Source organism: Lipophrys pholis (genome assembly GCF_963383615.2).
Source record: "Lipophrys pholis genome assembly, chromosome: 11".
Classification (NCBI taxonomy): Eukaryota; Metazoa; Chordata; class Actinopteri; order Blenniiformes; family Blenniidae; genus Lipophrys; species Lipophrys pholis.
This window is the reverse complement of record NC_137631.1, coordinates 7,645,579-7,660,225: the sequence shown is the minus strand read 5'-3', so window position 1 is coordinate 7,660,225 and position 14,647 is coordinate 7,645,579. Positions and strand designations below refer to the sequence as shown.

The window sequence follows — 14,647 nt, the reverse complement described above, 5'->3', positions numbered from 1 at the left end:
TATGGATCTACATCTTCAATTACTTGATCACAGTTTCTTTAAAGGGACTAAAAACACGGTTTCTGTATTATTACTTTGTCTGCCAGAACAGTTTGCTCAATTGTTGCGGAAGTGTTCGTGAAAACGAGCCGACGCACTGGGAGTGTGAGTGACCTAATATTAATCCTCGACGGACACAAAAAAAGGCACACTAACGCCGTGACTCAGTCTGGGGTTCAGATAGTGTCTGTGCATGTGTGCGTGCAAAAGGACGTTGAGGCTGGAGGCAACGTCTGACCTAATCTGTCATCCATAACAAAACAACCTGCACAGACTAAGAAAAAAAAAAAAAAAGACAAAACCACACAATTGCATCCCCCCCCCCCCCCCATTTTGAAAAGAGGATACTTTGTGTGTTATTCTTAGCTTGTGTTTGCAACACTTTCCCTTCCCTTTTGCTCCAGTTTCACATGTTGCAGAGCTGTAATAGATCCATGTGTTTTTAGGTTTGATAATCTGCTTGAACCTTGAAGAGTTAACACAGCAGGACATATGGACGTGAAACAGAAAGATAATTTTTTTAAACCGGCCGTAGGTGTGACTGTCTCTATTTCTTTCTGTCTTGTGACGAACTGGGTGTAAACTGCCTTTGCCTGTACTCAGTGATGATCCAGCCACCCATCATGACCCTGAGTTGCATAAAGAAGAATAGAAGATGTATTGATGAATGAATTGATCATGTGGCTGGTAAATCACGGCTTCAGAGCAGCTTTTGAGGATTTCAGTTAGAATAAACTGCACAATGAAAACCGGGTGGATGGCGAAGGATACGTCCAACCATCTGTACCGATTCAGGATGCGATCATCGGCCATATTTTACATCTGATGCTTTCACTTAATGAAGTTTGTATGCATGGCAAGATCAGAGAAACCTCTCGCATACTGGGATTGCTCACAGACAAGCTCATTACCTTTCTGTAGATGAATGATGTCAGGGAAGTTGGCAAGCAGGCCTTGATACAGCGACAGCTTATCCAGCATATGGAAGAGGTCATACTTAGGTTGCTCTGCAAACATCTCTCCAATGTTCTCATAGGTGCGGCCCGTATGGGAGATGGCGTTGTTGAGGGTGTCTGACCTATGGGGAGGGTCCAGCATGAAGGCCTGGCTGATGGACTGGAAAGCATTACCCAGCCGCTGAAACTCTTTCCTGAATCCACCCAAGTGCTTGCGCACCAACTCCGAGGCAACATGGGTGAGCTGCAGCACGCTGTCGTCCATTTTCTTAGCGAAGGCCTTGAAGTTGTCGACCCGCTCCTCGACATCTTGAAGGTCCTGGTGCTCGCTGGGGATTTGGAGGGTCAGCATGAAATGTGCGCCCACCATCTCGTCCTTCTCCGCCCGCCTCTTGCCCAGTTTCCACTGTTTGTCATCAGCACACATGAGAAAGTGCTCAAAGCCTTCGTACTGGGAGAGGACCGGGTGACTGGTCATGTGGTTCATCCACAGGATCAGTCGTCTCTTGCGCTTCTCGATAAAATCCTCCTCAAATCTGCCCGTGGCCTGTTTCTCGGGCAGGTGAGGCACGGAGATCACAGTGAACTTGTGCAGTAAGCGGTTGTACAGCCAGTCAAAGTGTTTGTAGCGTCTGTAGACGGGGTGCGCCGTGTGGCTCGGGGTGACCCGGTATGAAATGTAGGTTTTGATCCCTTTAAACTTGGTCTGTTTGGTGGGGTCTTCAATGGAGCAGGAGAAAGGCTGCGGGTTGTCTTTCCACCGGGGCCCCAGAGCCCCCATATCAATGGTGTATGCCTCAGCAATCTTTGCCATCATGGGGACATCACCAAGCACAAACGCTTCTACCCCTGAGCGGACAAAGCTGGAAAACCTGTTCAAGTTTCTGCCCACCATGCTGCCCTTCCTGGAGCTGGAGATACTGTCTTGTCCGGACACGGACTTGGCCCGATAGTGCACGTTGGGGTTGTTGGACAGCGGGCTCTGATGGGTATGTCCATTGGCTCCAGGGCTCCTGGCGTGATCAGCATCATCCACCACTGTGGATCTGTCATCCCAGTCGTCCCAGTCGTCATCGTCGTCGTCATAAAAACTCGGCTGCAGGCAAAGGGGGGTGTTGGGGGTGGATGGGAAATAGGAGGAGTCATTTCCTAGAGAGCCCGCCGGGCTTATGGAGCAGTCCGTCACGTTGGAGTTGGAGCGTGTGCGAATAATTTCCACATAAGAGGCAGGGAAGAGACCCCTCTCCCCTTTGCTGTTCTCCCCCTGAAACCAACCATCCACCGAGTTCTCGTCAAAGATGACCAGTTCCTCGTTCTCCTGGATGCTAATCTCCTCCTGGTTTTCACTTAAAAAAGTGTAGATGGCTTTGGCTTTCACTGACATTGTGATACTCCAGTAGGTCCGAAAGCAGAAAACTACATGCACATAGTGCCTAGATCACAAACATGCTGCTGCCCAGGTGCATGTTGCATTGGAAACGTCTGACACTGGCTCACTGTAATATTTAAGGACATCTCAAATTACATGGCAGCTGTTGGATCAGGTGTGCAGCAGCCCAAGATGATCTATTTAATTTTAATGATGTGACACTTCATAAACTGGGAAATGCCAAAAGTTACATGAAACTATTTCTTGTATCCACAAAAGAAGGCAGACTGTTGCACCCTCAGCCCATTGAGGCGGCTGCTTTGTTAAGAGTTTTACTCAAAGTAGAACAATAACTTCAGACTATAACTGATCAAAAGAGGACTTTGCTTATTTCTAAGTCACAAACACAAACTTGTTCAACATCCAAACTGTCTTTACCACAGAGCTCGTCCAAATAAAAAGCTGTTTAAAAAGCCCCGATGGTCGATTTAATCCCGTGAAAACTGTATGCAGCCGCCCCGTTGTCTGCTCATAGGACACTTGTTTCTCCTGCACATCGATCCGCGCTCCTAAAGATCCTCTGATCAACTGTTTCCAAGACAAAGCGGCCGTGCGTGAAGAAACAACACAGGGATGGTGATGGTATTCCCTCGCAGTCTAATTTGCTGCGTTTTCCTTGTAAAGCAGGTCCTTGCGCATCTTCAGTCGATCCCACGGATTGAACAAAAAAAAAAAGAAAAAAAAAAAAGCGCAATTCGCGACCAAAACAATCCGCATCCGCGCAGCGTCAGCGCGCATTACGCACAGCGACCATTCCTCTGTGTTTATTCCTGAGCGCGCTGCAACAAAGTAACTCTTTCCATGACGTGAGGTTCGGACAACTGAAGGCAAGTTCTGCTTTTGCTTTTTTCTTTCTTTCTTTCTTTTTTTTTCACCAGCTCCTTTATAGACTTTGAATAAGGAGCGGCAGGGCCAACAGCGCTCCCAGCAGGACGAACGGCGCGGTACATTAGAAATAGATTTAAGTCTTCAAATGATGGTGATTCGAATTAGAATACATGCAGAAAGGACGAATGACAAGCAGAACGAATAATAAAAATCACAAGTAACTTAAAACATCTGCATTCACTAGTTTTGCACTACATGGGAGATGCTAAATGAGCAATAAAATGGTGCAAAACCATTCAAAACATGCACGTTTACCACAAAGACATACATAGAATGCACAAATCACTCTCGTTTTGCATTTTTTTAAACAAACAACAACAACAAAAAGTTTAATTGTGAGACAGGTTTGAATCTGTAACTCCGGGATAGTTTTAAGTTGTTGATTGACCAACAGATAACCGACACCGTTAGAGCTGACGTCATCGTGACGTGCCGCTGCATCCTCCTCGAGCGTCCCAGGTATCTGCACCACGGCTAACATTACAGCTTATTCTTTAACAAATGTAACAATGTCTGCGGTTTAAACTCCATCTGGTACCGATGCAGCTGGATGGGGGTTAAAGCGGTGACTGGGAAGTGTTGATTTAAGGCTCGTAGCGCGCTCCCGGCCCGGTATGTTAGCACGTTTAGCTCGATGCTAACTGCTCGTGGTTCACTTGCCGCTTTAGTTCATGAATGAAGTCATGTTGGTCAGTCTGATCTGACACAGTTAGTTTCGTTTTCTTCATTGTACTTTCTCTGCTGTGTCATCTCCACATGGGCTTAATCTCTCACGGCATTCTGCGTATTAGTTACGTGGACACAGTTTGGCTGCAGACAGAAGTTAATGGCTTTAGATGATGAGCTGAAGACAAACTTTACACAAGTGCACGCACTTGTATAAAACTGTCACACTGCTTTTAACTCAAAGGGCAGAAAGAGAGTACATCCTATTTATATAAACTAATACATCAAATTATTTCTGCGTGTTTGATTGCAGCGACACAAATGATTCTCTCAGAGACACAAAATGTAGACATATGATTGGTACGGTGATGTTTAATATAATAGAAATAGATCCATTTTGACTCACAAGATTATAGATGGCATATGATAAATTAAATAGGAAAAATCTTCATAATGGTCCACAAATGTCACCAAGTCAGGTTTATTTATATATATATATATATATATATATATATATATATATATATATATATATATATATAATAATCTAAGAATATTTAATTATTACTTTTTGGGAATTTCTTTTTTCTGCATTTAAACTGTGGGAATCAAACTTGCAAAGTTCCTATCCCAAGTCCGTTTCTCTTGCCTCTACAACACAACTGTTATTTAAGAAACAGCAAAAATGACTAACCCACTCTAAAATGATTTAATATTGTTCTTCTGTGATGTAACATGCGTGATGCTTAGTCCTATGATGTGGATTTAAGTACAGTCAGAATGTGCTTTTGCTTTTTGAATAGAAATATGTCTTTCGACGGAGACACAGTGTCATATTGCACTATTCTCAGTTATATTGCACTATATTTTCTAAATTCTATTGTTTTGCACCGTGAGAGAAGCAGTTCTCCAATTTTACTGTACATTGAGTAATGATAGTAAAGGCTTTCTCTTTCCAAATAACAAAGCCCAGCAGGTAGAGATGATGCAGATTGATGGGCATATTGAGCATGTGCCGCACAAAAAAAAACACACTACCGTCAAAGTGCGACACATATTCAACTTGTACACTAATGCTGTGTTCAGGTTTGCAACATTGATATGAATAATGTAATTATTGTGGTTTCAAGCCTTGATATGGTGATGGTGCTTTGATTCGCAGTGTCCCCATGGATGACCTGACCCAAGCCCTCTCGGCCAGCTTCGCTGTGTCCAACGAGCCCAACAGCACAGCCTGCCCACACCCTCGGCTGGCTCAGTACAAGAGCAAGTACAGCGTGCTGGAGCAGAGCGAGCGGCGGCGGCGCTTCCTGGAGCTGCAGAAGAGGTGAACTTTCCCCTCATCCCCTCATACTTTTCAATTTTAAAAAGTACCATGCATGTATTGATACAAAAAAAAAAAATCTCTTGCAAATCATAGCAAAAGGTTAAACTACGTCAACCATGCGCGGCGCCTGGCCAATGGGGACTGGACGGGGGCGGACAGCGACGGGGAGGACGACATGGAGAAGGAGGAGGAGGTGGAGCGGCCGCAAAACAACGACAACAACGCGGAGGAGGAAGGGATGGAGATCGAGAGGAGGAAGCTGCCAAAACACTATGCAAACCAGGTCAGAGTTTGATTTTGTTTCACTCCTTCGAGTCCTGGGGTCTGGAGCCACATGTGGCTCTTCACTCCCTCTGTAGGGGAAAGTGTGAGAAAATATGTAAATAAATATTTTTATCCTCTTATGTCCTGTTTAAAAAGGACAAAGCAGATAGAACTGCTAAAATTGCTCATCAAACTCAAACATCTATAAATGGCCAAAAGGTGAAATTTGCTTAAGCTTGCAAACGAATGTGAAATGGAAAAAACTGATTAAACCACCAAAAAGGGTATTTGGTAAAAAAAAAAAAAAACTAATTTCGCTCGAATTGGCTGAAGAATAAAACCTGCTAAAATGGTTAATTGCGTAAATCAATTGCCCTAAAAAGGTTAGAACCACTAGAAAATGCAACAAAAGCTAAAACAGCCTAAAATCTAATAAGATGTTTACCGTTATAAAATACAGTATTGTGTGCCTAGCAAATCTGTATATACATTCTATGAGCTGTGATACCTTCATTTTAAAGGTTTTGCAGCTCGAGATAAATTTTGTTTGGTGGAAAGTTGCAACAACAACAAAAAAACTTGTCCTAATGGTAGGCTCCTGGCCCAGCTTATTCCCGTCTGTTGCATTCTTAAAATGACCAGCAGAGGGCGGATGAGCGCCATAGTTGTAGTTCTGGCACAACTTTTGCAGATGAAGGTGTCATTGACAGAGTTGCTCTTCATCCTCAGCTCATGCTGTCTGAGTGGCTGGTGGACGTCCCGTCAGAGCTGGACACTGATTGGCTGATGGTGGTTTGTCCTGTGGGGAAGAGATCCCTCATCGTTGCCTCTAAGGTAGGAAACCAGTCACTGCCGCTCCTCTTCACACACATTAGTGTGAGTTAATATGTAATTTAATTCAAAGAAACACATCCTGAAGCTCTTGATGTCTCCTCCTCCCCGATCAAACGTCCCCAGCAGTGTTCAGAGTTAATCATCAGCAGTAGCAGCAGCAGTAGTCACGGCGTCTTGGAGTTTTAATGCACGGTCACGTCTTCTCTGAATCGATATTTTGAGGATTCTTATGCTCCGTCTGTGTTGCTGGTAAATTGGAGCGTTCCTTTCAAAGCTTTCCTGGTATCAGAGAGGATGATGTGAGCTGCGTGTGTGATTAAGACGAGCCACCATGTCTGAGCATTAATAATGTGGACAGAAACAGGAAGTGCCCTGCAGTGAATGATTACCTCAGGAGCTGTATGCCTCTGAAGAGAAGTGTGTCATGCCAATTTTCTCTGAATGTTGAAATGTTCATAACTGAATCACCCAACTAACACAATTTCTACAACGTAGAGCAGTAATGGCTGTTAACTCGTCGTTAAAACAATATTAGGCCCAGTTATGACCTGTTGCCAAATCTGGGAACTCTGACTACATGGTGGTTAGGAGAAGACGAGCGTTGGTCATCAGTGCTCCGTCACTGAAATCAAATCAACCTGGAGCCCTTCTTCCGATGAAACTTCTGCAGAAATTTCAATATCGTCACTGTGACGGACGTTTGAAGAAGTGAAATAACTTGTAGTGGCACGGTGTCCATGGAGTCGGACGTTTGAGGATTTTCCAAATAATCCTCTGTCTCTGAGTTACGTAATAGCCTGAACTGTAAAACAGGCCTTCGTTACCTCCTGTTCTTGCAGTTGTGTGGTTTATGACTAATGACAAACCTTACAAATGCCTCATCATCATCATCACCATCAGAGGCAGATAATTGTCGCCGCATCTCAATCCTCTCGTCGGAGCGTCAGACTGCAGCCCTCCTCTCACCAAAAACACCGGCCAGTGTGGTGAACTCCTCTCACTCTGTGATGCAACGGTGGACACTGTCACGATGAGTGTGCTCGTCTGCTTCCTCATTTACTCTTTCAAGGCGCCACCGAATTGACGCCAACCTCTGGGAGCTGAGGATGAACTAACAGATGTGTTCTGCTGCAGAGGAAAAACCAAATGGGCTTCGTGAAGACGGGAGGGTTCAAGGGTTTTTTTTGGGGGGGGGGTCTGAGTTTGCGTCTGAGTCAAGAGAGGAGGTCGACCTCTGTTAAGATTTGGGGAAAAACACTTTGAATCCAACGTTTTTGGACAAATAACAAAGAAGAAAACTGTTAAACTGTATAATGTGGGACCTTTCAATCTCTGTTGTTGCTTTATTAAGCTCATACACATGTTCATTTGTTGCTATTATGTACAGTAGTTTTATTTATTAAGATAGAAAGTTAATCTATTATCTTAATATGAATATTTTATGTCCATGAAAAGGCCACAGTCGAGCACGTCAAGTGTTGGAAATGCTCGAAGGTTCTTATTTAGTTTTTTTTATAACGACACAGGAAGTCATATTGTGATCATAAGTTTGGCCACTATTATTTTTATTTGGTGCTCATCATGAGGATTTCGTGTTCCCACTTTTAGCGTCGAACCAGTAATCCTATAGTTTTCAGCAGTTGGATGAAGCCACCAGAAGAGAAAGGGGACAATCATCCTTCACACTTTTTGTTCCCTTGATACGATGAGACAGAATTGCGGCTCGGATCATTCCAACCATTAAACCAGTGTCATTGAGCTGTTGGTGGAAAATGACAACAGTTCCCTCTCCCCCTTTGTTTCTCTCTCTGACTTTCTCCTCTGAAGGGCTCCACCGCAGCGTACACTAAAAGCGGCTATTGTGTGAACCGCTTCCCCTCCCTCCTGCCCGGTGGGAACAGACACAACTCGGCCATGGGAAAAGGTGAGTGGGCCCGTTGTCCCCGCGGCTCGCTGCAATAATGACCCGCTCGGGCATTTTAACAACGGCAGGAAGCGCGGGGCTCTCCCACTCGCCCGCCACTTTTCTTTGATTCCTGCAGCATCGGAGGAGCTGCCAGCTTTTGGATTTTTAGTGTGATGATCACAGACGAGCCTCCTAAAACCTGCCAGACTCTGTTCACACTCGCCGAAACGCAGAGTTTCACTACGTTTTCACTGCCGGCAAGAACGCGAGATCGCTTATTGATTTCCAATCTGGGTATTTATGTGAGTCACAGATGCAACAAACAGTAGGAAAGGTGTGGTTGTTGTTCTCTTGCTCGTGAAACTATTTGTAAGGCCTTTTGTTTTTAAAAGGTTTCACAGCGTCTGCATGCGGTTCTCCATTCTCAGGTTTTTACTTTTAGTTTCCTCTCAGAAACAACTTCCCCCTGATTTAAACGTTTTGCACAACGGTAACAAACGAGAACTTGTTATTGTGCCCGAGTATATTTATCATGCTTTATTTATTTTTTTTGTACTATGTCACATGCACGGAATAATGTTGTAAAGTGTTTCTTCACTTCTCTGAGGAAACGGCTGCTGATTAAAAAAAATAAAAAAAACTTCTGTAGCTGCTACTTTTACAGGAGATGATGTCAAATCGTCTTATTTCCTGGTGTCTGTTTTAGACCCAGCAGCAGCTGGAAAGAAAGATAAAACTGCCAATCAAAAAAAATAATAATAATAAATGAATTCAAATGTCCAGTGAAAGCTTGAAAATGAGTTTTTTTGAGTTCAGAGAGATTATTTTTGTTTGCTCTCCTTGGTCCGCCGTGCAGACTACACGATCTTGGACTGCATCTACAGCGAGGTGGACAGAACGTACTACATCCTGGACGTCATGTGCTGGAGAGGCCACCCGGTCTATGACTGCCCGGTGAGACCAGCTTCTCGTCCTTCAGCCGTCCAGGAATGCTTGTCTAATTGCTTAAGTAGCCGGGTCTGGGGCACAGATGTGCCTTTTTCTTTTCTTTTCTTTTTTTCTCCACGTTGCCCATCTTATTGGCTGAGAATCAGATGAGGAGGGGTTTTTTTTGTGTGTGTGTGTGTGTGTGTGTGTTTGTTTACAGTGCTTGTTTTGTCATCAACAGACCGAGTTCCGTTTCTACTGGCTCCATTCCAAGGTGGAGGAGACCGAGGGGCTGTCGGAGACCGCCAAACGCAATCCTGTGTGTACCAAGCTGCTTCCCTTCGTCGCCCCCCCATTTTTCCATTTCTTGAAACGTTCTCTCTATCGCAGCTTTTCTTCATTTTGTTTATTGCCTTTACTGCCTTGCCGAGCTTAATTCCGACATGTGGGATTCATAAAATCCTGAAAGTGCACCCACAGCACCTCGGGGTGAAAGGAAACAAAGAAAAATGAGTCTCCTGTTTCAGTTTCTCACTCTAAAAGTGGATATTCTGAAGATCTTGGTGGTTTGCAAAAGCCCGAGTGAACTTGGAGGTGAAGTTTCACCTTCAAATCTCCAGGAAAGCGTCTGAACCAGGCTTTGTCCTCCAAGGAGAGAGTCACCAGTGAAGAGTCATTTCTAACATTACAGGAAATCCCGTTGTACTTGGAAGTAACAAAGCGATGCTCTGATTTTGCTTTTGCCCCAACAGTTTCGATTTGTGAGGCTCCAAAATGCCGAGTGCGCCGCAGAATCGATCAGGAAAGCTCTGACGGCGGAGTACAGCTTCAGTGTAAGAGCACAACTTCAACCAGTTAACGCTTCATCGTGGACACAGCACAGGAAGGAGAGACGTGTGTGTGGGGTAGATCATTTCTCTCTGGTGCAGAATTGTGACTGGATGCTTGGAATCTGAGGAAACAAGACACACGGGCTAATATTACAGCGAGGCTCTTCAGGAGCCTGGAGGAGAAACGGTCACATGCACAGCTCCTCCTCCTCCTCCTCCTCCTCCTCCTCCTCCTCCTCCAGCTGTATGACCACATCGCAGTCTGCAACCAGCCTGAGCTGAACTCTAAAACAAGATGCAACATCAGCAGCGTAGCGGAGAAGATTTGTCAAGATTCAAACTCATCCCACAAGCCTTTACAAGAAACACACTTTTCAACTTAGAAATAATCAGTCCAACTCCATTACTTCTGTGTTTATATCACAATAACAACATTTCATTTCTGGTTTCATTCCTGCAGGTGGATGGCCTCCTCTTCTACCACCGGCAGACCCACTACACCCCGGGCAGCACGCCGCTGGTTGGCTGGCTCCGCCCCTACATGGTCACGGACATCCTGGGCATAGAGGTGCCCGCGGGGCCGCTCACCAACAAGCCCGAGTACGCCGGCCACCAGCTGCAGCAGATCCTGGAACACAAGAAGGCTTCGAGCGAAGTGCGTCCGGCCAACCGGAGCGGAGGCTACGAGCTGGAGTACCTGTCCACCCCGTGCCGCCGGGGCGACGACGACACGCTGGACTTCCTGAATCAGGAGCCCATAAGGGAAGCACACATGGAGAACTGAGTGGGAGGCCTTAACGAGATGCAAATTGCCAAGTCAGTGTTTCGCAGTGACGGCAGCCCACATATGGCTCTTTAGAACGGCTGCTGAATGGTTTCCGCAGATCCCACCAATTGCAAAGCATGGCTAATTCTAATCCGGCACTGCTCTGGACGCCCTCAGAGTGCAGATTAGTAGAGCTCTATGCTCTGGCTTTATGTGGCTAAATAAAATTCAGTCTGACGTTTACCTTGTCGTACCTGCAGAGGGACAAGTAAAAGACTGAGCTACCTTAAGAGCTGAGCAGGATTTTACTCTGGTAATTCATTTCCTTGTCACTTATTCTAAACACCACGTACAAATAAAGGAAGGATCGGAGGTGAAACGCACAGTGCAAACTCACTCTGCTCCACTGTTGGAACTCGTCCTCACTGTCATCAGATCCTTGCAGATTCCAAGTTTTTCCAGCTGGTTTTCCTGCATTAAGCCTAAAAATGTTGAGCAGATCAGAAACCGAAGTGACGGGAATGCAGAGAGGAGACGAGTTGCGCTGCTGACGCCCTCCCAAGTTTTACAGATTAATGTTACACTGTTGATGTTTTAAAAGGCATGTTTCTAATTAAATGTTTTTTACTGATTTAAACTGGTGGTTCCCTCTTTTCCCTCTAGATTGCAGTTTTGTTGAAGATAAAGATACTTTTACAACTATCTATTTGTACACCTGGTTCATACACACATTTTAAAGGACAAGTTTCCGCTACCGTGTGTTTGTAGTCCTACAAGACAAAGGCAGCAGCATTCATGAGTATCTGCTCCCAGCTTACTGTGACATTATAATACAGATATTAAACAACACATGCATGCTCGAGGAAAATATGCGAACTCACACCAAAAGGCCCCCAAGGCCAGGCTCAAACTGGGGGATTCTAACTGTGAGGTGAGAGAGCAAACCACTGCACTACTGCAAAGCTTCCCATTGTACTCCACGTTTGTTAAAGCACGGTATCAGAAGTGCCTCAAAGTGAATAAAGTCAAGAGCGAAGTGATGTGGACTCGACTTTAATGAACTCTGCATGAAACAAAAGAAAAGTCTTTGGATTTGAACAGAAGAGTGGCTTCAGAGCTGATCTCTGTTAAGGTGATAACTCAGGAACATCAAGAGGAAATTTCCTCAAATCTGGTTCAAAAGTGACATTTTACCTGTGATTTTTTTTTTACTATGGGGTAACTTAAATAGTAGTCAAATGTTTTAATGAAGCCCAATAAAATATGGTTGGTATTTAAACACAAAAAAAACCCTCCACTGCTTTGGTCCAAAATGTCCCAAAAGCACTTCATCAGGACAATAATTTGTACAAAAATCCATCTTTTATTCAGATTTTTTCCCCCATTTAAGTCAATCCCAGCTGAATGGGGAGGAACAGTCACCGGTCCATCGCAGAGAGACGGATGAAACATATTCACACATGCAATTAACCTGAAACGCGTGTTTTTGAAACCTGTGCATGCATAGGGAGAACTGGCAAATCCAGCAGACAAACAAATGTCCATGTCCGTATAGTTTCATCTGCCATCACCTTGCTGAAGAAAATATAATTTAATGAAAATGTATATCATTCTGTGTCGCTCAGCTCGACTCACAAATGTAAACAAGGTCTTCGTCTATGGTGGCGAGTGGCGGTTCTCAACACATATTACAAGGCACTGACCCGGCACCATGGCAGCCCTTCTAGAGAAGAGTGATTAGACCTCCCTACATTGCTTTCTACCTTAGATTTTCTTCTTTTTTTTGCAGAGAATCTGAAAACGGTCCGGCGGCCCACATTAGGGTCATCATGACCCACCAGTTGAGAATCACTGCACGACACCACTGCGTGAACCCCTGAGGAAAGGATTTCAGATCAACGCACTTTGACAGTGAATCACCTCGTTTCAACTTGACTTTTTCCTGTCAAATTAACTTCAGCCTGCGGTGGCAAATGTCACATTATTGCCATGATGGATTGATACAAGACATCCATAGCCACTAAAATCTAACCACTTTGGTGCCTGTGACCTTTTAGAATTGGTCCACATTTGGTTTCTGATCACGCTTTTTGATCTCGCAATTGATTCGAAGATTTTCCGCAGAACTGATTGCTGTAACAGCTCAGCTATCTGCACCGACTTTGTCCAGAGAACACAACGTTTAGTCAGAACTTTCACTTCTCTCCAGTGGAAAGAGAAGAAAAGAACGCTTCTTGAGATGGTATCGCTACCGTTTTCACCTCCTACACAGAACAGCAGCAAGGTGAAATTAACGTGTTTTCTTTCTGGGAAATGTCAGAGATCGACAGTGAGTAAACTAGAGGAAGGTGCAAGCGGCAGCTCACCTCATGAGTCCTGGAAAGCAGCGAGCAGCAGATTTCTTTCCACTACTAACTGGTTGATGTGGTTTGTTATGAATAAGGTTGCTTTTTTTTTTTTTTTTTTAAACTGGTCTTTTTGAATTTCAATTTGCGTTGTTGTTTTGCTATTTGGACAAGATTGTCAAATACGCTCGAGGATCCCGTCACCTCTCACCGGCAGGCCCTTCGAAGAGAGCAGGCTTGTGGTTACTGCAGGAATTCAGCTATGACTCAGCAGGGCCGAGCACTTTCCAGGAACTGAGCACCTATCGACTCACAGCTCACACTCCTCTGAGTGCTCCCACACATGCACCACACACTCATAAGCGAACATGCACTCCGGGCCTCGGTGGAAATCTCAACCCAAGACATCTGAGGACGAAAGAGCACTCATGTTTTCTCCTGAATCGAATGAAATTTCCTGCCCGTAGATCTGTGCGTCCAAAAAAAGGTTCAGCTCAACTAAAAGTTATGCGTTCTCTTTCTGAACAATCGTTTGTGGGGAATGATGTGTTTTAGAATCGTGCGTTAGTGGAGCACTTCCACTCTTGCCAGTAAAGGAACTAGTAACTGATTATCAAATATGAAACTGAGGTTTTTGTGAACTTGGTTATTGCGTTCTTTCTTGCATGAAAACTGCCCTGAAGCTGCTTTCTTCACTGAATACATATTCACCGGATTAAGCTCTGTCAACTGTTGTCTACATGTTGGTAGTTTGTCTCCACACGCTTTTCAGGATTCAGTAACACATCAGATCGTAAGTTGGGAAGTAGAAGAAAGGGTATGATTGAACAAGTTTGCTTATTCCTTCTCCTTTTCAGGTAGGATTGTGTGCATTGTTAATATGATTACGTTTATGGGCACTTTTATACATAGACTAAATATAATTGTGTACGTTTGTACATATCTGAAATAAACGATCCTCATCTTCGCTGTTTCTTTCAAGAACAGGTGTTATGCCTGCCTGCTTGAAGGTGAATTCCCATTCAGAGATTGTGTGGATTTGAGAGTTTTAGATTATAAGAATTCAGACAACTGCAGTCTTTGAGTGAAACTGCCATCAGACTGGCAGTTCAAATGATGTGCCAAAGCAACACTACAATAATGTTGCCTTCATTTTAAGTACAGTAACTCCACTACTTCTGTCAAGAAATAACTGGTAACACTAATCAAGTCCATTTGTTTTCTCTGACTTCTGCAGAAATGTGAAGGACACGTGTATTCTGACACCAACAGCTATGAGAGCTACCTGCAGATTCAGATCTGTTTTTTTGAAGACTTCCTGTTACTTCCTGGACGAAGTGAAGGTTGTTGAGACTCACGGTACTTGTAGATGGTATCACTCAGAGAGGAAATATTGATTTCAGATCATGTTGATATCTTTTGATTCACTGAAAAGGAATCCACAGCTTTTCTTCTGAAGGCTCCTTGCAT

The 14,647-nt window shown here is 44.3% G+C and overlaps 2 protein-coding genes across 3 annotated transcripts in view; one reads left to right on the top strand and one right to left on the bottom strand.

Annotated features, from left to right (window-relative positions):
- Nucleotides 1–3,287, bottom strand: part of snx33 (sorting nexin 33) — a 29,225-nt gene extending 25,938 nt beyond the window's left edge. The window contains exon 1 of the mRNA XM_080475958.1: nt 951–3,287. Coding sequence (XP_080332084.1) covers nt 951–2,379 — 1,429 coding nt within the window. The 5' untranslated portion in view covers nt 2,380–3,287. The remainder of the gene's footprint in view (nt 1–950) is intronic.
- Nucleotides 2,961–11,871, top strand: snupn (snurportin 1). 2 transcript variants are annotated; one of them, XM_080475959.1, is made up of 9 exons: nt 2,961–3,251; nt 5,141–5,305; nt 5,399–5,588; nt 6,299–6,403; nt 8,231–8,327; nt 9,166–9,263; nt 9,478–9,555; nt 9,989–10,069; nt 10,527–11,871. In XM_080475959.1, exons 2-9 carry the CDS (start codon nt 5,148–5,150, stop codon nt 10,848–10,850), a joined length of 1,131 nt encoding a protein of 376 aa, XP_080332085.1. In that variant the 5' UTR covers nt 2,961–3,251; nt 5,141–5,147; the 3' UTR covers nt 10,851–11,871. The 2 variants fall into 2 exon arrangements, with proteins under 2 accessions (XP_080332085.1, XP_080332086.1); XM_080475960.1 differs by lacking the exon at nt 2,961–3,251 and adding an exon at nt 3,722–3,771.
- Nucleotides 11,872–14,647: the final 2,776 nt, after the last annotated feature.